Source organism: Ceratotherium simum, chromosome 4, assembly GCF_057802395.1.
Source record: "Ceratotherium simum simum isolate JZ-2026a chromosome 4, ASM5780239v1, whole genome shotgun sequence".
NCBI lineage: Eukaryota > Metazoa > Chordata > Mammalia > Perissodactyla > Rhinocerotidae > Ceratotherium > Ceratotherium simum.
Window position 1 is genome coordinate 27,967,044 of NC_141903.1, and position 22,096 is coordinate 27,989,139.

The 22,096-nt window shown below is 43.0% G+C and overlaps 1 protein-coding gene across 1 annotated transcript in view; it reads right to left on the reverse strand.

Moving 5' to 3' along the window:
- The window catches only part of ABLIM3 (actin binding LIM protein family member 3), a 110,538-nt gene that overhangs the window by 56,202 nt on the left and 32,240 nt on the right, over positions 1-22,096 (reverse strand). The window contains exons 3-5 of the mRNA XM_004428667.3: positions 15,308-15,445; positions 4,685-4,868; positions 2,657-2,769 (exon numbers count right to left, since the gene is read on the reverse strand). Of these exons, the coding sequence (XP_004428724.1) occupies positions 2,657-2,769; positions 4,685-4,868; positions 15,308-15,445 (435 nt within the window). The remainder of the gene's footprint in view (positions 1-2,656; positions 2,770-4,684; positions 4,869-15,307; positions 15,446-22,096) is intronic.

Consider the following 22,096-nt stretch of genomic DNA (forward strand, 5'->3'; position numbering starts at 1 on the left):
ATTATGTATAACAAACTTAGTGCAGTGCCTGACAATAGTAAGGGTCAATCAACGTTAACAGTGGTGATAGTGGTGGCATTGGCGGTGATGGTGGTGCTGCTACTGCTGCCGATTCTTCTCAGTGAGGTCTGCGCAGTGCCTGGCAAAAGTAGGTCAATGTTAGCAGTGGTGGTGATGATGGTGGTGTTGGTGATGGTGTTGGTGTTGGTGTTGGTGATGGTAGCGATAGTGGTGATGGTGGTGTTGGTGATGCTGATGGTGATGGTGGTGGTGACAGAGATGATCAAGGTGATGTTGCTACTACTGCTGATTCTTCTCAGTGAGGTCTTTGAGGAAATGTTTCTTCTTCCTGTGGTAAGTAATACGATTCTTTTCTCTTGACAGTACCTAAGTATTCTTCTTGATCTCTTTTGAGTAGATACTGCTCCTGCTTTCCCGGAATGTCTTGATTCACTCTACAGGGATGAAACTTCACAATCCTGTAGCTCAAAAATACACCAAATTTTTCCTCCTTCTTTTTCCTTTTCCATGAGATGTTCTTCATCTTAGCACTCTCTCAGATCTGGTTTCGGTTCCCCTGTCAGGGGAACTCAGCAGACCTTCAAACATCCCCTCTGGGCAGGAGGCTACCTCGCATTTGTAGCATGGACAGTGCCCATCTTTGGGGGAGAAAACATTTCTATGAAACCCATGCACCAAAGATCCACAGATTGATGTCTTTACTTCATGAGTAACAAGATGAACCACAATCCTCAGTACTCCCCCAGGCACTGCCCACGTGCTCACTTGCTCCTCTTTACTCACTCTTCCTCACCTTCCTCTGCCTCCTCATCTGCAGAATTATGGTGGAGACATTGAGTAGACTCTCCTCAAGGACATGCTCACATGTGAGACTCCCACACTCAGCTGAGGAAATCTCCTACCTGTCTGAGATCCCCGATGTATGCAGTAACACGCAACACAGGCTCAGAGAAATAACAACAGATTCAGGAATCTTATTCTCAGTCCTCCTTTGGTGTGCTTTCTAGATTAAACCTCCAAGCCAACAACATCCCTCACTTTATATTTAGAGAGCATATTACACACCATGACATATGTTAGTTTGATTCCCATATACTAATACATTTGCTTTCCACAAAGCTAGGTAAACTGACCCTCAGGGAGGCTACATGACTGCTTTGCATCATGCAGAATATTGGCAGGCTCCTGATTCCCAGCTTGCCTCTCTCTCCAGCCTCACACATGGTCCCACTGGTCTCCAGGCGCTTCAGTAGCATCAGCCACAGGGCCATGGTCCCGCATCCTATCATCCCAGCCTTGCTGTCATTCTGGACGATGCTTTCAAGGAGTTATGAAGGATAACTGTGTGTGCACTCAGTCACCTCAAGATGGAAACCTGCTCAGAGCAGCAAACTGTTCTTGAGCATCACCAAAGATGCCGAAGGAAGGGCTCTGCACATTCCACAAGCAGATCCAATTCGACTGAAAGGAAGGAAAGAGGGAGGGAGCCTTCCCACTGTCTTTCTCCCCAGCTGACCACACTGGGTGGACTCTAACGGAGCCCCTGGGAGCCCAGCCCTGCTGACTCAGGGTGCCCCATGCTCACCCTCCTTGGTCGGATGCAGCCCCAGCATGCTGACTCTGCTGGCGCTGTGGCCAACAACCTCTGCACTTGCACAGTGATGCAGCACAGGAAGCTAATGGGTTTTCATTGATTCCGCAGAAGAGGCCCGCAAGAGTGTCATGTAACACGAAAGAACACTGGAGCCTAGCGTGGTTTACCGAGGCCCAGGGGGCCGGGTCCATGTGTGTGTGGGCACACGCAGTCAGCAGCCTGATAACGGTGTCTGCGAACGGTGATTTAGACATCTTACTACTAGAAGCACTGGAGTGGAACGGACATTCCACAAATTAGAATGACTATTTCAAGGTATACTCTTGATCCTCAGTTTCCCCCCACATCTATGGTTTGGTGATAAAACAACATTTACTAGGCGCAGCAGATGTTCCCCTCATCCCTAGATGGTGGTTCTCAATCGTAGGAACAGCAAATGAATCACCTAGGAAGCTCATTAAGAGTGTAGATTTCCATTCCTAGAAGTCCAAAGTGGGCCTAGAAATCTGTGTTTTTACCAGTTCTGCACGAAGCTGATGCACTGGTCCATAGAACACATTCTAACAGACACTAGCACGGCCCTTGTGGTTTGCTCCCATATTTCCCTTTTTTAAGACACATCTGCATATTCATTCTTAGTGGAGTTTATGAAAATTGAGAACCACTGGTGGTAAAACACTTGTTCAGCTCTGTTGGGGTGCCCTTGGGAACGCAGATCCAGAGGGAAGATAAGATCAGGAGCCCAACTCATCCCAGAAGAGCCCCACCCAAGTGGCCAATACTGGGTGGGGCTCAATACTGAGCCAAGTGGCTCAGGTCATCACTGGTTATAGTCGGGCAGCCTGTTTGCCCTGCTTTTGTGCTTAGGGAAGCTTGTGAGTCTGGGCTGCATGCCAACTGGGTCATGCTTCAGGAGTCTTCCAGGATGAGAACCTCCCGCACTTCCCTCCAGGCCTGTTGGAGTGATTAAGGGAGCCAGGACACGGGAGCCTGGGGAGACAGTGCCTGCAGACAAGGAGGTGCCCAGCGGGGAGGACTCACGGCTTGGTCCGCGGATCTTGATGGGTTTGCTGCTGGTCATGGATTGGGAGCACGTCTGACACACGCATTCTTTCCCGCTGAAGGTCACCTTGTCTCCAATGGGGAAAGGCTTCCTGCAAGGGGGACGAGGGAGAAATTCAACACTCTTCTCTGGAGGGATTCTGTGTCTACTGGTGACCTGACAACACACGTGCTCCAAGCTCTTTGGTAACACACACAGCTTGCCCTCTAGAGCACCAGCTAAATTCAAGAGCCGTTCACAGGGCTGGGCTGACTAAACCACTCGATTAGGGCTAGGACCAGAACTTGGAGGCCCGCTGGGGCCATTAACATGATTTTAACACTGGGAAAATCATAACACTTAATTGAGCTTACATTTCTCATCTGTAGAACAAAGAGGTTAATAACTCCTCCTAGAGTTGTTCCTTCTTCCTTGAAAGAACTTTTTCCACCCCAACTTCATATATGCCCATGTGAGAGGAAGAACTCATTCAACTCCCAAACTTACCAAAATTTCTTCCTTTCCCTATCCAGAGGTCCACAGAGAGGTCCAGAAATAACCTCTTCCTCTTCTCCTCTGCATTCGTGCAGTTTGAGTTCCACAGCTCAGAGGTCTCAACTCCTACACATCCTGCCTCCCCAACTAAATATAAACTGCATACAGAATCCCCGGCACCGTCAATCTCATTGTTCAGCTGCTCTTGTGCATCCATTTGGGACACTTGTTATACAGACTCTGAACATAAGCCCTGAAACAGGCTTCCAGTGGCTCCACTGCCCTTGTATCAGCAACGTGAGATAATGGAGGGAGTACTGGGGCGAGAGTCAGGGGAGCCGTGTTCTCATCACAGCCCAGGCACGGACTCATGGTAATAGGACATGGCATGACCTTGGGGAGGCATCTCATCTCTACGGGGCTTGACAGAAACTTCACTTTATACCATACAGGCCCTACTATACCAACCTCCTGTGGGTCTGAGATTCCAGGACCCAGGGTCCAGGTTTTAAGAGATGGATGAATGAATGAATTCCACTGGGAGATTATATTTTCTTACACACTGTGTTGTTGGTCTCAATCAGAAACTCTAATTGGTTAGTTACTCTAACTGGTAACTAAAAGTTTATTTTATGGGGAGAACAATTAATCTATAATTCCTTTCCCAATTAAAAAAATGCATATACATACACTCTAATCATGCTTTACTTATGACTTAATCAGAGCAGTCCATTAAATTGTAATGTATTTGTGGGCAGGGTTGAGGTTTTTCTTTATTTTTTCATCTCCTTAATGTGGTGCTTGGCATACAGTGGACCCTTAATGTACATTTGCTAAGTTAACAAGTGATTGGGATGCTGGGGGTGGGGAAGAGGGAAAGGGTGAGCTTTCCATCACCTATCAGACATCCTGAGAGGCTGGATGATTATCATTATGATAATGAAAGGAAGAATAAAAGCAGACACAATCATGTACCAGTCCCTGAGCTAAGGTCTTTGCATGCATCATCTCATTTATCTTCATGAAAACTCAGTGAGGTTGCAATGGTTTTGATGCCCATTTTACTGATGAAGAAAGCTGAGGCTTACAGAGGTGGGGTCACCTGCCAGAATCATGGAGGAAGGCTATAAACAGATACCCCTGTACCACGTGTGGTACCACGTGGCCGAGGGTGTGGGAGCCTGGGCCAGATCCATGGTTTCCAGGCTGAGTTCTGAGAGGCCAGGGTCTTCAGTGGTTCCTTTCTGGCTTTTGATGGGAAAAGTGGGGCTGAGCATGGAGGCTCGGATCCTCACTCTGCCTTCATCGCAGGACAAACTAGCATTTTACATTAGAACACATTTGACAAATGGATTCAGCTGCTAAAAGGCTTGAAAACCACTGGCCTGTGAGATCTTTCCACCTCTGAGATTCTAGAAATCTAAGTGTCCAGAATAAAGCCCTGTAAGCCTCAGAACTGCCTGGGAAAGAACATTTCTCTCCTTCCCCAGGGCTCAGGCAGAGGGTCCCAGCCTCCACTGGCCACTGCTCACCTGCACAAGCTGCACACGAAGCACTTGGGGTGGTAGGTGCGGCCCAAGGCCGAGATGACCTCGCCCGTGATGAAGTCCCGGCAGCTGTCGCAGCGGGTGCCGTAGAGTTGCTGGTAGTCCTGGGTGCAGATGTACTCCTGGTTCTTGAAAAAGAAGCCCGACTGGGCCAGGCCGCAGCCACACACTTGGGGAAACAAGGAGGGGAAAAGGGCAGGTTGAGTCCTGGAGGATCTGCAAGCATGAGGTTCTCGCTGGGGACACGTCTGGTGCCCGACTTGGTGATGAATGGCCAGAGAATGGTGGCACATGAGACCTCATGGGCCTTTGGGGCCAGTGTTCCTTAAAGTATAACCCAAAGACCACTCGCGTCAGAATCACCTGGCGGGCTTCTTAAGATGCAGATGCCTGGGCCTGCATCAGACTCCTTGGGGTTGAGGCCAGGCGTCTGCATGTTAACCCACTCCCCAGCTGATTCTGATGCACAATGACTGAGACCACTGATGTTGTACAATCCTCTCAATTTGCGGATGAGACGTTGAAGGCCATGTGGCCCACGCACGCTACACAGCTGGTGGTATCATGAATTTGATAGAAGAATCATTCAGTTAAAAATTTCCTGGGCACTTTCTACGTGCATGACACACTTAGGATGGCAAGAGGATGGATGATTTGAAGTTTATAATCTGTCCTCACCATAGCCATAAAGAGTGGGTCTCTTCCCAGGCAAGAATGACAAAACACAGTCCCTGAACTATGAAGAGCTAATGATGTATGCAAAGAGAGGACCGGATAGAACATACATCAGGGGTGACAGGCCATGGGCTGGTGCAGGCAGTAAGTGCTGTGAGTGGGGAGGAAAAGGGAGCACTGTCAGTGGGGGAGGGATCATAGGAGGCTTCTTGGAGGAGGCGGTACTTGAGTTGAAACTTTGAAGGAACAGAATCAACTAAAATATAGAGGTAAGAAGTTGCAAGTGTGGAGGTGGGGCTGGGGTAGGGGTGGTGTTTTTAGGGAGTGGAAGGCAGTAATACAGGAAAATATGGACAGGACAGTTAGAGGAGGGCCTGAGTCCAGTTTAGGAAGTTTAGGTTTTGTGAGATACTGAGAAGCCATGGATGGTTTTTAAAAACTTCAGAAAAAATTATTTGGAAAAAATCTCAGACATATGCAAAGGCAGAGAGATTATAATGATTCCCCATCAATCAGTTGCAAAAATGATCAATAGCATTGATAGCTTTCCAGTAGAGAGGCAACATGATTTTATAAGGAATTTCATAAGGTCTTTTGGGATGTCCCTGTGGACAATATGAAGATGTGCAGGACAGATAACAGAAGAGCAGGTGGATATAATTATAGGTGTCTGAACAACTGAATCATGTGGGACTTCCCTCCCCCAAAGGGCTTAGAAATGTGGGTAGTGAGATTTCCCTCTGAGAGTTAAGTTATGAAATCAACACATAATGGGCAGAGCAGAAGGAGGCAAAGTTTCTTCCAAGAGGATTGAATGGCTCTCAGGGCCACCAGAACTGCTGAGTGTATTGATCCAGCTCAAGCCAGGCTGGGCCAGCCAGGAAGAGCTGGTCAGCCATCAAAGGAAGGCCACTGGAGAGCCCATTTGAACACTATGACCGGCTCCCCTTGTCTTGAGTCTGCATTCAACAAACGACTGTCTGATAGTTTGACTTTCTACATAGATTGCCTTTGGGAGAGAGCAGCTGGTCAGGTGAACTAGCACAATGGAGAGTTACAGCTCTTGTTTACATTAATAAACAGGCACCCTGATTTTACACATCTGTTTCCTGAGGGCTTGGTGAGCACGAGTCAGCTCTCTCAAGCTCAGTCAGTGTGGGGAAACCAATGAAATGGAGTTTCCAAGCCTGTAAGTGTGAGGACCTAACTGGACCAGGTGACCTCACCCCAGTAAATACTACCTCATCTCTCACAGGGAAAGTTGTTCTGCAAAAGCAGCCAGGTTAGAAATAGGAGGGACTTCCAGGTGAAGGTCAGAAGTATTTCGCAAGTGTTTCTTCACCTCACAGGCCAGAGGCAGGCTTAAAGGGCCCAGGTGAGTGAGGAGGAGGGCAGCCCCAGAGGTCACAGCATTAGTGGGAACAGTGCAGCACAGTGGGTGGTCTGGGAGTCAGACCACCTGGGCTCTGGTCTCACCACTGCCACTAACTCTCTGGGTGATATGAACTTGGCTCTCTCTTGTCTGGGGCCTCTGTTCACTTATACATAAAATGAAGAGACTGGACAAGAAATGACCTGAGCTTTTCTTCTGACACTGACATCCTGTGAGTCTAGGAGGAGAGCTTCCTTCAGGGCTTACCATGTGCCTAAACATTTAAAACTCAGCGTGAGGGAGAGCTGGAGGGCCCCGGAGACCACCCCTGTGGAGAGGCATGGCGTGAGTGGAGGTGGTGGCGGTGGTGGTGGTTGGTGGGGAAGGGTACATCAAACAATGCCCAGTCTGGAGGGCAGGCAAGTTCAGAGTACAGGCTGTTCTGGGTGTACAGGTGGCGGATCAATTGACTTCATGGCTGTGGAATTAGTTAGGTCATGGCCTACGACCTCATTGGAAGCAGCTCCTGTTTTTTCCCTTCTTTTCTCTCCTTTGTTTCCACTGCCAACTCCGCCCCCAGAGCCACCTCTCCCAGTAGAGAAAACCAGGAGGCCATAAGAAAACTTGGAACAATCAGTTCCTCCACTTCCCCCAAGGAGCTGAAGGAGGAAGTTTTTGGTAGAAAGGATGTAAAGGTTGATAAGAATCTCAGGGGCTCCTGGAAATCCACTGGGGAACACAGGGATGGAAGGCAAGCTGGACCAGCACGACAGATGTATTTGAGGCTGAGCAGAGCCTGACATTCAAATAACAGGAAAGGCCATGGAGAGGGTCTGTAGTATGGAACCGATGTGGAATAAATACACCTGGGACAGTCGTCATTCTGTGAATCAAAAAAATAAAGTCTATTAACTAAAAAAAAATCTGATCATATGGTTTGACAGTGGGACAGAATATTAAAAGTTAGAACTGCTTTGAGATAATCCAGAATGAATGCTTACTGTAAATATAATGCCTAGAAGGAGGCCTTGCACACAGCCCTAGCATGTTTCAGTGGAAAATGTACTGTTTTGGGGGTCACTGGACCTTTGTCCATGTTTCTATTCTACCACTCGGGTGCTGTGTGACTTTGAAAAAGTTGCCTCATGTCTCTGGAGCTTAGTTGCTTCATTTGTAAAATGAGGGTAACGGAGGACACCTCTAGATCTGAGAGTCCAGGATAATTATATAACAAAATTCTGCTGATTTTCAACTTTTCAAATGAGACTGTGTTATGAAATTTCAAAATCAAAGAGTTAGAAGGACGCCTGAGGGTGATCTAGTTCATTATTTTAAATATTTAAATTGTGAAATACATTATGCAGACAGAAAATGTATAAAATATACAGTCAGTCATGTCTTGCTTAATGACAGAGATGCGTTCTGAGAAATGCGTTGTTAGGTGATTTCGTCGTTGTGTGAACATCATAGTGTGTACTTATACAAACCCAGATGGTATAGCCTACTACACACATAGGCTATATGGTACTAATTTTATGGGACCACTGTCATAAATGTAGCCTGTCATTGACTGAAACATTGTTATGTGGTGCATGACTGTATGTACAGTTTAAAGATGACTAATAAAATAAATACTCCCAGGTACCCATTACCAAGTTTATGAAATAGATCATTACCGGCATCTTGGAAGCCTGTTTGCTCCTCCCCCGCTGCCCACATCGTCCTGAATTGTGTGTTTATCATTCCCTTGCTTTTCTTTATAGTTTTACCACCTGTGATGTATCCACAAACAATATACTGTTTAGTTTTGCCTGATTTTGAACTTTATATTGATGGAATCACACTGCATTTATTCTTCTGTGACTTATGCTCCCAGCATGATGTTTCCGAGACTCATCCTCGTGGATGCATGTGACTGCACTTCATTCATTTTCACCACCGTGCTGTATTCCGTTGCCTGACAACATCTCAGTCGATCTATTCCACTGGTGAAGGACATTTGAGCTGCTTGCATTCTTTCTCTTTTATGGAAATGCTGTTTTGAACATTCTTGTATTTGTGAGGTGATGCCTCACTGTTTTCAAAGAGTTTTCCCCGTTTACCTTCCTTCCAGCAGTTCCCACTGATCCACGTCCTCACCAACACCTGGTAATGCCTGACTTCTTACTTTTAGTCAACATAGATGTGTAATGATATCTTATCATGATTTTAAATTTAATTTCCCTGATTATTAATAAAATTGAGCATCTTATATGTTTACGGGCAATTTATGTTTTCAAGGTTCATCCATGTGGAACATGTATCAGTATTTCATTCCTTTCTATTGATGAATAATATTGTACTGTATGGATATACCACATTTTATTTATCCATTCGTTGGTTGATGGATACTTGAATTGTTTCCATTTTTTTACTATTATGAATAACACTGCTATTAACATTTGTGTGCAAGTTTTTGTGTGGACATAACGTTTTCATTTTTCTTGAACATATATGTAGGAATGGAATTGGAACTCTTGGGTCATATGGTAACTCTACTGTTTTACAAAGTAGCTACACCATATTACATTTCCATCAGCAACAATGTATGAGAGTTCCAATTTTTATGCATTCTCACCAACACCTGTATTATCTATCTTTTTTAGTATAGCCATCCTCGTGGGTGTGAAGTGCATCTCATTGTGGTTTGATTTGCATTTCTTTGATGGCTAATGATGTTGAGAATTTTTTCATGTGCTTATTGGACATTTGTATAACTTTGGAGAAATGTCTATTTAGATTCTTTGTACATTTTGAAATTGGGTTATTTGTCTTTTTGTTATTAAGTTGTAAGAATTCTTCATACAGTCTAGATACAAGTCCTTTATGAGATGTATGATTTGCAAATTTTATCTCCCATTCTGTGGGTTGACTTTTCACATTCTTGATGGCATATTTTGCTGTACAAAAGTTTTTAACTTTGATGATGTCCAATTTATCTACTTTTCCTTTGTTGTTTGTCCTTTTGGTGTTATATCCAAGAAAGCTTTGCCTAACTCAAGGTCACAAAGATTTACTCCTATATTTTCTCCTAAGAGTTTTATAGTTTTAGTTCTTACATTTAGGTTTTTGACTTATTTTGAGTTAATTTTTGTGTATGGTGTGAGGAAAGAGTCCAACTTTGTTTTTTTTGCATATGTATGTTCAGTTCTCCTAGCACCATTTGTTGAAGACTATTCTTTCTCTATTGAATTGTCTTGGTAGCCTTGTTGAAAATCAACTGACCATAAATGTAAGAGTTTATTTCTGCACTCTCAATTCTATTCCATTTATCTATATGTCTAGCCTTATGTGAGTCCCACATTGTCTTGTTTATTGTAGCTTTGTAGTAAGTTTGGGAAGTTTGAGTCCTCCAACTTTGTTCTTCTTTTTCAGGGTTGCTTTGGCTATTCTATGTCCGTTGTTATTCCATGTGAATTTTAGAATCAGCGTGTCAATTTCTATAAAGAAGCCAGCTGGGATTTTCATACATTTGCTGTGGACTGAATTGCGTCCTCCCCCAAATTCATATGTTGAAGCCTTATCCCCTAAAGTGGTGGTATTTGGATATGAGGCCTTTAGGAGATAATTAGGTTTAGATGAAGTCATGAGGGTGGGGCCCTCATTATGGGCTTAGTGCTCTTACTAGACGAGACACCATCGAGCTTGCCATTTCTCTCTCTAACATGTGAGGACACAGTGAGAAGGTGGCTGTCTGCAAGCCAGAAAGGGAGCTTTCACAAGAATACGACCATGCTGGCCTTGTTCTTGTGAAACATGACCTTGATCTTGGACTTCTAGCCTCTGGAACTATGAGAAAATAAATTTCTGTTGTTTAAGCCACTCAATCTATGGTATTTTGCTATGGCAGCCTGAGATGACTAAGAAAGCATGAAATTTGTAGATCAATCTGAAGAATATTGCCATCTTAACAATATTAAGACTTCATATCCATGAACATGGGATGTCATTCCATTTATTTAGATCTTCTTTAATATTTTGTAGTTTTCAGAGTATAAATTTTACACTTTTGTTAAATTTATTCCTATGTATTTTATTTTTGATGCTATTGTAAATGGAATTGTTTTCTCAATTTTCTGATTGTTCATTGCAAGTGTATAGAAACACAATTGATTTTGTCATATAGATCTTGTACTCTAAAACACTGATAAACTTATTTGTTAATTCGAATAGTTTTTTAGTGCATTCCTTAGGATTTACTATATACAAGATCACATCATGTGCAAATAGAAATAGTCTTACTTCTTCTTTTTCAATCTGCATATCTTTTATTTCATTTTCTTGTCTAATTAACCCAGCATGAACCTGCAACACGAAGTTGAATAGAAGTGTTGAAAGCAGACACCGTTTCCTTATTCTTGATCTTACAGGGAAGCAGGCAGTCTTTCACCATTAAGTACGATGTTAGCCATGGGGTTGCCTTTGTTCTTAAAAGGTAGTTTGCAGAATACATAATCCTAAATTTACAGGTATGTCTTTCAGTACATTAAAGGCATTATTCCACTGTTTTCAGGTTTCTTTGTTGCTATTAAAACATCAGTTGCCAGTCTATTTACCATTCACATGTAGATGATTTGTCTTCTCTCTGGCTACTTTTAAGATAGTCTTTTTGTCTTTGGTGGTCTGCAATTTCACTCTGATATGTGTAGGTGGATTTCTTTTACATTTTTCTGCTGGGATTTATTAGTTTTCTTGGATACAAGGATTTGTGTCTTTCAACAATTCTAGAAAATTCATAGCTGTTATCTCTTCAAATATTGTCCTCCCACTCATGTTCTCTATTATATATCTCTGCAAGAACTATGACAAACCTTAGATTTGATGTATGCCAAGCCTTCTCACTATATTCTCCATGTATCAACTTCTTTTTTACTTTTACCACCGTCTTATATTTCTGGGCTACATGTACATATCCATTTCTTGGCTAAAGCTTACAGTTTATTAATTCTATCTTCAGCAATGTCTAATCTGCTATTTAATCTATACACAGAGTTTTTCATTTCAAAGATTATATATTTTTATCTCTAGAAGTTTTATTTGTTTCTTTTTCAAATCTGCTCTGCTATTCCTTATAAGGTGTTGTTTCTTGTTCAATTTTTTTCTGGCTTCTCTTACTTGTTTAAATGTATTGAATGTATTATTATATAATGTCAGAAAATTTCAATACATGAAGTCTTTGAGGTTCTGATTCTGTTCTCCATTGTTTCTGTTGGCTCTCCCTCCATTATGATTTGTGTTTTTTTTGTTTTTGTTTTTTTTGTGAGGAAGATTGGCCCTGAGCTAACACCTGTTGCCAATCTTCCTCTTTTTGCTTGAGGAAAAGTGACCCTGAATAACATCTGTGTCCCTCTTCCTCCATTTTGTATGTGGGACGCCGCCACAGCATGGCTTGATGAACAGCGTAGGTCTGCGCCTGGGATCCGAACCTGTGAACCCAGGCCAATGAAGCAGAGTGAGCTAACTTAACCACTATGCCACTGGGCCGGCCCCATGATTTGTGTGTTTTTGACTGTGAGTTACTCCTTTTGCTAATAACGTTATCTGTGGGAATTCTTTGAGGTCTGGAGTAAAGCTGAGTTCCTCCAAAGAGGATTATCTTTCACTTCTGCCATTTGCCAGGTACAGAACTACTTTCTTTTAAATTCTCTGTTTCACTTTTTTTTAATTTACACCAAATATATAGCATGAATATAGAACATGAATCCACGTAAAGGGTGGATTATGGATAGACACTTTGATACAAGTTTTATTCTTTCCTACCCAGTGCCAAAGTTGGTACAGGCAAGTTTCAGTGCTGTCTCCTTCTCCAGAGCCATCTATGCATCTATCCATTGAGAGTAAGATTGTTTTTTTCATTTTTTTTGGTGAGGAAGATTGGCTCTGAGCTAACAACTGTGCCAATCTTCCTCCATTTTCTATGTGGGATGCCACCACAGCATGGCTTGATGAGTGGTGTGTAGGTCCACGCCCGGGATCCAAACCTGTGAGCCCCAGGCCACTGAAGCAGAGCACATGCACTTAACCACTACATCACCAGGCCAGCCCCAAGAGTAAGGTTTTTGCCGGAAAAATCTCAGCTTTATTCAGAGGTCTTCTATTAGATTCATACTTTGACCATACTCTAGGCTTTGCCTCCTGTTCTCCACAATCCATACAGATATGAAGGTAAAAACTCAAGGTCTTCAAGGTTTACCATAAACCATCAGGATTAAATCAGGCATTGGCAGTCACACCAGGATTTCTGCTTTTATTTTTGTTTTTCACCTCTGCAGATTCCTTCCTTTCACGTCAGCAGAGTAGTGCATGTGAAAAGAGTTGTTAAAAGAAATTCATAGAGATTTTAGATTTTCAAATGAGAAGGCTATTTAGGGTAACTAACCCCTATACTGGTTACTATTGGAAACAAAAATCTTCTCATTTGTTTTACCCTTAAGAAAACTAACATTGAAAATGGCCAGAAAAATAACAGTCTACTTTTTTTTCTTAAAATCTCCGTTGAAAGAGATTCTACAACTTCCCAGTGGTAGATTGTCACAATGGCCAAATTCTTACCTTCTCTGTATTCACACCCTTGAAATTTGATTCTGCAGATCTTTCCACAAAAGGCAAAATTTATTTCTCTATGATCTTGAATCTGGGTTGGCCATTTGACTTGTTTTGGCCAATAGAATATTAACAAGTATGACACAAGTTAAGGCTTGAAAAAATCTTGCTTATTGAAGCTTGCTCTCTTGTTGCACTTGGAACTCTGTGACCACCGTGCAAATGAACCCAAGCCAGCCTGCTGGAGGATGAGAAGCCATATGGAGGCACTCAGGTCAACAGCCTGCCAACCACTGCCAGCTGAGCCACCATATCATTGTGATGAGGCCAGTAGAGATAAGCAGAGCCAGGTCAGACTGGAAGAACTGCCCACCCAACCCAGGGAATCATGAGCTAACTAAACGGTTGTTTTAAGCTATTAAATTTTGGCTTAAGCGAAAGGTAACAAATATACTCTCTTATAATATAATTGCAGAGTCATAGCTCAAAACTCCTTATAATGATTTATTGTCTTTATCTTTCATCCTGCCTCAATTTCTGGGGATGTAAAAATGGTCTCTACCAAGATACTCTTGCAGGTCAACAGGCACTAAAGGGGTTTGCCAATTTCAATATAAAATTTAAATCACATCCATTTAAAGACATCCCATATATGCTTCCATAAATAAATCAGGGAATATGAATATGTAATTTATTTGCTCAGTGCAGAGTCCAGTTAAATCCTGAGGAAAGAAATCCAGGATTTTTCTCAATGGCAGTGCAAGTCAATCTCAGAGACTGAGGTTGGAACCAGTTACTGAAATGAAAAGATCTAGGGGTTTCAATTGACCTTAAACTCAGCATACATCAATAGTGTGAAGTGGCTCCTCAGGAAGTCAATTCCATATCAGTCACATGAACAGAAAAGTAGTCCTTGCTGTATTTGGCAGGCTTGAGAACTGTGGTCTCTTCTGGGCATTATGCTTCAAGAATGATAGTGACAAACCAGAATGGATCAAGGAGGAAGACTCCAGGATGATGATACAAGTTGGAATCATTTCAGATGAGGCCCAATTTAAGGATCTGCAACATAATTGGGCGTGGGGAAGACGTGGCTACAAGTATGTGAAGGGTAGCCATAGGAAAAAGCAAACACAAAGTGCTCATCAACCTTCATCAGGACAAATCTAGAACCAACAGGTGGAAGTTACAGGATTTGGGTCAAACATTTTCTAAACCCACAGGTAATCCAACATCAGAATGGCTGCTCTATGGAACAGGAAGCCTGGGAGAAGAGTTCGAGAAGTCAAGGCTGGAGAGGCACTTGTCAGGGACAGAGGGGAAGGGAGCGTTGCCTTGTTTGGGTCAGAGGGCTCTTTGGCTCTTTCAGCTGAGTCCCTCTGCCTTCCTGCTGCTAGTTATCTTTCTTCTTGAGGAACTCTTAGCTTGGCTGAGTCTAGGATGCTATGAATTAGCCACGGGTAAGCCGTAACAATTAGAGGTAACGCAAAATCCATCTGCTCCCAAATTACAAACTTACTGAAGTCAAGACGTACCATCTCCCTCGTTAAACTTAAACTTCGAGGACTGTCACATTGTCACAGAATAGGTGCTCATCTCAGAGCCATGCTGAATTTTAGCCAAGACAGCTTAATCTTTCATTAGCTCTCAAATTGACTTATAGGCACAAGCGAGGAGTCTTTTCAGACGTGTAAGTTAAGCTTGCAGGATTGCCTTTTTCCTTCTGGGTCAGCGCTACCACTCAGGGGTCACCAGGATCCCTCTCTTCCCCGTATCTCAACACTTCCCTCACTCTTACCTCCCTCTTCTCTCCACACTGCTTAAGGAAGACTTCTCATAACAGGCTCGAGGAAAGACTCATTAGGCCTTGATAGGTATTTCAACTGCCTGTGTTTGTTTTGCCTGCCTCTGGGGAAGGTCCTGGGGGTGAGAGCATGGCCAGGAATCTGAGAAGGGAGTTGGGAAATTGGGCCTCCTACCTTGACAGGTGAAGCATCTGATGTGGAAGTGGTTATTGTGGACACGAACCACTTCCCCTTTGCAGGTGTCTCCACATCGGTAGCACTGGATGACACTGGAGCCGCCCCGGGGATTGTAAGGATTCTGCTGATAAGGAACTGTAGAAAGAAACAAAGAGTCACCATCCAGAAGGCCCTTATTCTTTAAAAAGTCTGCTGCAAGATATTATCATAATCTTAAATGGAAAAAAAAAAAAAAAAGCAGAAAGGGTGGAAACGATTAGCAAAGCACTTTCAATACACCATCAGGGGCCGGCCCCGTGGCTTAGTGGTTAAGTGTGTGCGATCCGCTGCGGGCAGCCCGGGTTTGGATCCCCGGCACACACCGACGCACCGCTTCTCCGGCCATGCTGAGGCCGCGTCCCACATACAGCAACTAGAAGGATGTGCAGCTATGACACACAACTATCTACTGGGGCTTTGGGGGGAAAAAAATAAAAAAATAAATAAAATTAAAAAAAAATACACCATCAGGCTGATATGCCAAGCTAAGGCATCATTAGAAGGTGAGTGGCATTAAGACATGAGTCCATAAATCTCCTTAAGCAGGCAGAGACTTATGAGTCTATTTCCTTGCAAAAATAGAGGCCAAATTCACAAGTGAGAAAAAATAACTGAGGAAGTAGAGTAGTTCAAGGTAAACAATCCAGAAATACCATTTCTTGGATGATTTCTGGATCCATATCAGGCCCCAAATGTCTCAAAGGGAATTTGGGTCTTGCAGTGATTCACGGGTCTCAAAGAAACGGGTCCTGCCTCCAACTGGCCTTTTTGTTATGCAAGTTACATCTCCTCTCTGGGCTTCAGTTTTCACATCTATAAAATGAAGGTCGTCAATGGCAGCACAGCCTTTCTACAAAAGAGGCATGAAGGGAGGCACTCTGGTTGGAAGGAGGTTGATGAGGGGACTCACCTTAAAGCTGCCTTTGAACCAACACTTTCCATAACATTGAGAAAATGTCAAATGTGTATAATTAAGAGCTGGTGGAGATGATGGAGGGGCTGAAGTCACCAGGAGTAGGAGTGCAGTGGTCAGCATTTGATGACATCTAAGAGCTCCACCAGCCTATTGAGTCTATGATCTCTTGGTTAGACTTTCTCATGGCTACTCTTCTAGATTTCCTTTCCCTGAGAGATACCTTGCTTGACCATTTTAAAATCTGGTCATCTGGTATTTAATAATAGTAGGCATCTAACTAGAACACAAAATTTTAGGGTTGGAAAGGATATTAGCACTTGTCTGGTCCAAGCTCATTATGTGTAAGCTGTTGAAATAACTTTGCCAGTGAGGAACCAAATCTTCTCTCTTGTAGGAAGCCCCTAGTGGCACCAGGGAAAGAATAACTCAATTCCTCAATTCTCACTCAAAGTTGAAGGAATAGTCCAAAAACTCATGCTCACACCCTATTACAAGAAGGCTCAGTCTTGTCCTGGCTATATAGACGATCAACTGAAGAGAAATTGGTGTCTGTCATTTACACATATAGACTTACTGGCTAAACTCTGAATAAGCATATTATAAATTAATCTGGACTCACAGAAACCTTGAACTGCAAAGGAACTTAGAGATCACCTAGTTCAGGGGTTCTTGACCTAGTATGGTAGTTGCTATGTCTGTTCACTGAAATTTGAATCTTTTATTCCAGGCACATGAAGGACTGCACATGGTGATTTGCTTGGAAATGAAATGTGAATGGAAACTGTGTGTCACTTCCAATTGGAAGCCCTAGGAGCCAGTATGTCATCTGCCATATTGCCTTTCCCATAGCCCAGCAACCAGTGATAACCCAGATGGTGTGCATGATGCATCAGCTTGGATCCCTGATTGAGGAGTTATGGAGCAGAGCTCCAAGCTTACCCACAATGAACATCTATCATGAGCAAGGAAGAATTTTTGTTGTCATAGCCTTTAAGATTTTTTGTTACTGCAGCATATCCTCACTGATGCACCTGGGATCTAATACTTCTCTCTAACTAAATACAAAAATTGGCACTATGTACATTATCCTGTAGTTTTCTTCATATTCTCAAAGATGATCTCCATAACTGATCTCATCCACCCTCCTCCTTTTAGGGAACAGGAGGAGGGAACAGGGAACAGGAAAGCAGGACTTGCGATTATCTTCCACTTATAGGGATCTTGAGTCATAAATGTGTTGTAGAGCAAAGATCCCTGAAACTGTTGCTTCTGACGACTTTTATATCTGAGGTGGGGGAATACATCCTTCTTACAATCTTTCTCTCATGGAGTTCATGCCATTTGTTCAACTCTTTTCTTTTGTCTTAAATTTAAGACAAAAGTTAAATGAGTTAGCTAGTTAACTAAATCATTAATTAACTCATTAAATGGGTTAATACAGGTAAAGCGTTTCAAAAAGTGCATTAAATGCCCCACAAATATTCACTGGTACCATGACCATCACATCTTCCCCTCAGCTCAGAGCAATCCTTCCCCATCCCCCAGAATGTTCATAAACATTGTCTTTAATCCTATTTCCTTTTCTTCTTTTTCTGATTCCTCCTCAATGTCCCCTGGAAAATATTTCATTCTCTCCTCTTCTCCTGATTTGTGGGAAGAATACAGATCTGTTTACATGAGCAGCGTGGTGATCCACCATTGCCTAGGGAAACAAAGCTGTGAGTCTGAAAATAAAATAAGAAAGAACGGTAAAGTCATCATCATCAATGATGAGAACTCCCAAAAGTGCCTCCAGAATCACTGCACAAATTTTTATCCACCTCTTCTAATTCAACCTGCCTTATTGTTCAAGAACCAATGTCCAAGATCAATTAGATTCTTCATGATTTGATTTTCTGGGGGAATGGATTTATGACCATGGTCTTCAGCTACAACTCAGTCTTTGAACCACCTAGGTAAAAAGACATGAAATCAGACTGAGTAGACGGATTGGGAAAATGGGCTTTGTGGGGCAGAGTTGCTGATGGGGCCCCCAGCCCTAACTCTGCTGCCTCCTTCAGGATGAGCATGCTGCTGTGGTGATGCTGAGTGTGGTCAGAGATCCACAAATGTCTCATGTTTGTAAATAGTCCCATAAGCACAAATGCATGCATCGTTGGTGTGAGTTCTTCCAGATTGCTGATATAAACTGTGATTATAAAAGGGCAGTGGTGTAGCAGGATTTGAGCTTACAAATGTGTGAAGACATTTCCTTATCCAGACAGTGCCAGTAGGAACTCTGGGGGTCAAGGGAAGCTATGCTGAGATATGCCACATCTGCTCCTGCCATGGAAGCTACTCGGTTTCCAGTAAGATCTTGTATCCTTGGCTAAGTAACTCAGCAACTTAGTCTAACCTTATTCTCTGTGTGTGTAGGTGTGTATGGAGATGGTGTTATTTCTTCCCACCAATCTATAACCCCCCTGAAATACTAAAATTTTATTGTTGATTTTTTGCTGGTTATTATTTCTAGTAATTTTTATTTCAGAAAGTACTAAGGTTCAGTCACATAATTTATAACATTTGTCTTAGGGACAAACGTCTTTTGAATTCCAAATTAACTTACACATGAATTTTTGAACTGCCTCATATGTTAGGAACCGCCTATCCTGGACAGCAACATTTGAGAGCAGCCATGAACCTCAAAAGGACATTAGCTCTGCTCACTTGTGCAATAATCCATGAACTTACCAAGTTTAGACATATGGACTGTGTGATATATTTCTAAAATGCACGCAGGGAATCTCTGGCTTCTGTTTAATGTTATCTGGCCAATAAAGGGCACCCAGGAGAGAGATTCCCAGTTACTAGTCCTTAAGCAGTGCTGTCCAATGGAACTTTCTGAGATATGCAAATATTCTATTATCTGTGCTGTCCAATATAATAATCACTAGTCATATGTGGTTACTGGGCACTTGAATTGTGGCTGGTGTGACTGAGGTACTGAATTTTTAACTTTATTTAATTTTAATTAATATAAATTTACAATTAATAGCCACATGTGGCTAGTGGCTGCCATATTGGACTTTGCAGCCTTATAGTTCCACAAATGGAAGACCAAGCACTGAGACTGGGGAAAAAGAAATTAAATCTGGTTGAATTCTATTTATATAAAAATGAGGTGTACAAATTAATTTAGGAATACCACCTCAGACTTAAACTATTCCTTTTGATCCCTGAACAGTTTTAAAATTGTATTTAAAAAACAATTTGCAAAAGGAACCAATTACTCACACAGTCACCCATCCTTAATTTGATCTGGAAACAAAAGACTCTGGACAATGAAATAAATACTGATTTAAAAAAAAAAAATCACAGTTTTTCAGGGACTGCAAGACTGAACAATCTTAATCTTTCCAAGAATAAAAGCAAGAAAATCAGTGGCTGACAGTAAAATTTTTTAAGACAGAAAATTGGCTGGTCAATACCTTTGAGATGAAAAATTAAGGGTTTGAAACATTAAGCCCTCTTTTATACGCACACCAAATCTTGAGAGTTTTACGAGAAAATACATCTTAATTCCACAACTAAATTTGCAAGTAAAGTTCTTCCCAAGTGCTACAAAGATAATTTAAAACTGTTGGAGCACAACAACATATTGGAAGGGGCGAGGTGACTGGCTTCCTGGTAAGTTAAAACGGACACGTGAGTTGAACATAGCAGGGACTAAGTTCAGCACCTAGTTCCTCCACCTGCTTTTCCTCCCTCCCTCTTTCTGTCAGTCTTCACCTTGTGTGTTTCTCTCTGATAGGCAGTGCTGAGGGTGACCTGGGTCCCAATTCCCTCTCTGCTGTCACCCAGGTGTTATAATCTTGGGCAAATCATCTAACTCCTCTGGCCTCAATTCCCTCCTTAGTCACTAAGGAGACTGGACAAAATGATTTATACAATTCCCTCCAACTAAAACCTGATTCTGGCTCTGTGTGTCCTTTCCTGTGCTTCTTTCTCTCCCTCCACACTCTCTCCTCTCCACTAACTAGCCTCAATTTTAAACTAGACTGTGCTGCATGTTAGCAGATGTATTAGTCTCTTTTAAAAGAACATAATGGCACGATTCCCCTCTCACAAACACCACGACCTAAGTTAACGTTCTTTTTGCTAATGTGGTGCCTGCACAATTGTTTTTTCCTCCCCTGAGGGTCACTTGACCTTGTAGATAAAAATATTCCCACATTCCAATTGAGTCGTCTTTAAAATGGTCTAAAAGGTAGAAGCACCTATGCTATGTTGGAGCATAATTAAAAGTGTGACAAAAATGACTTGGAGACAGTATAACAACTGTGAATAACTGGCTGGAAGTGTAATAAAAACAGCAGAGTTTCTGGCTGAACGGTGAAACATCAAGCAGAGAATCAACCAGTTCAGCGGTGAGCTTGCAACAGCCCGGGGCCCAGGAAAACAACTGGGCACAGCAGCTGCCACACCGCGGCTTCATTAGAGCCCAAAGCACCCTGAGTATGTTCACAGGGATTCGCTAAATACCGAGGAGGAGACCCAAGTGTGGATGCAGGCATTTCACAGGTAGAACACCGTCCCACCGTCCGCCTGAAAGGTTGGGGTGGAGTCTGTACAGAGGAGTATCTGGTGTTCACAACACGGCCCTTGGGTTTGACTTTGGAGTTGAATCAGGGCCCGTGGCACTGATCTATTTCCTGTGGTAAGACCACAGAGACATGAGATCCCTGCATCGGAAGGGGTGAGAAGCACCCAGCACAGAGGTTAAGGGGATGGATGCTGGAGTCGGGAGGGCTGGGTTCGGATCTCAGCCCTGACACTGGCTGGCTGTGTGGCCTTGAGCAAGTTACATGACACTCGTCTCAGTTTGCTCATCTCTAGAGTGGGAATACCTCCAGTCATTTGTGAGTATTCAATTACTTACATTATATATAAGTGCTTAGCACACCGCCTGGCATGTCATTGGGGCTCAATAAGTAGAAGCAATAATTAATATTAAAGGATCTCTGAAGCCATGTATCCCTACCTCCAAGTCAATGCAGGAATGCTTTCTGAATTACCCCTGCCAGCATGCCACTGAGTTTTGCTTGAGCACTGTCAAATCCATTTTTGGACCAGTTCAGCTTGGGCAAAGGTTTTCTGGTTTTCCCTCCCTGCTGACTGTCAAGAAAAAAGCCCTTGGCTGCAGCCCATTCTCCACCTTAAGCAACCTCTTCTCTCTCCCCCTGTCTCCGAGCTCCCTCTGTTTATGGGTTTCTGCTGGCTGCAGAGGTGAGTGGCTGACATGCTTTTGATCTATCCTGCAGAGGAATGTGTGAATTGGGTGTTTCCTGTTGTGGGACGAGAGGCTATGATCTATGTTATCCTGGGGCGATGTATTTTTGGCACATCTGCTCTTTCCAGGGGGATGTGTTAGCGTGTTTGTTGTGTGTGCTTACTTATAATAAGTGAGTAATTTGTTTTCTGAAAACTCTGATAGGAAGACTGTGAGAGCTGTTACGGGAAATCCCTAAGGGTCACGCATGTGCCACCTCATTGTGTCATCACATCTACGTTCATCGTGTGAATACCTGGAACCAGACTTTTAGAGCAGAAAGGGACTGGGAGGTTATCCACACACTAGACGGGCATCATGTGGGTAGGGACTGTGTCTGTCTTGTTTGTCATTGGACCCTCAGGGCCAGGCATATAATAAGTACTTGATGAATAAATAAAAGAATGAATAAAATGAGTCCACTGGTTTTCCTTAACAAATGAGACAGCTGGGGCCCAGAAGGGAGAAGGGACTTGCGCAAGCTTACACAGCAACTTCTGCTTGCACCAGTGCATGAGGGCGT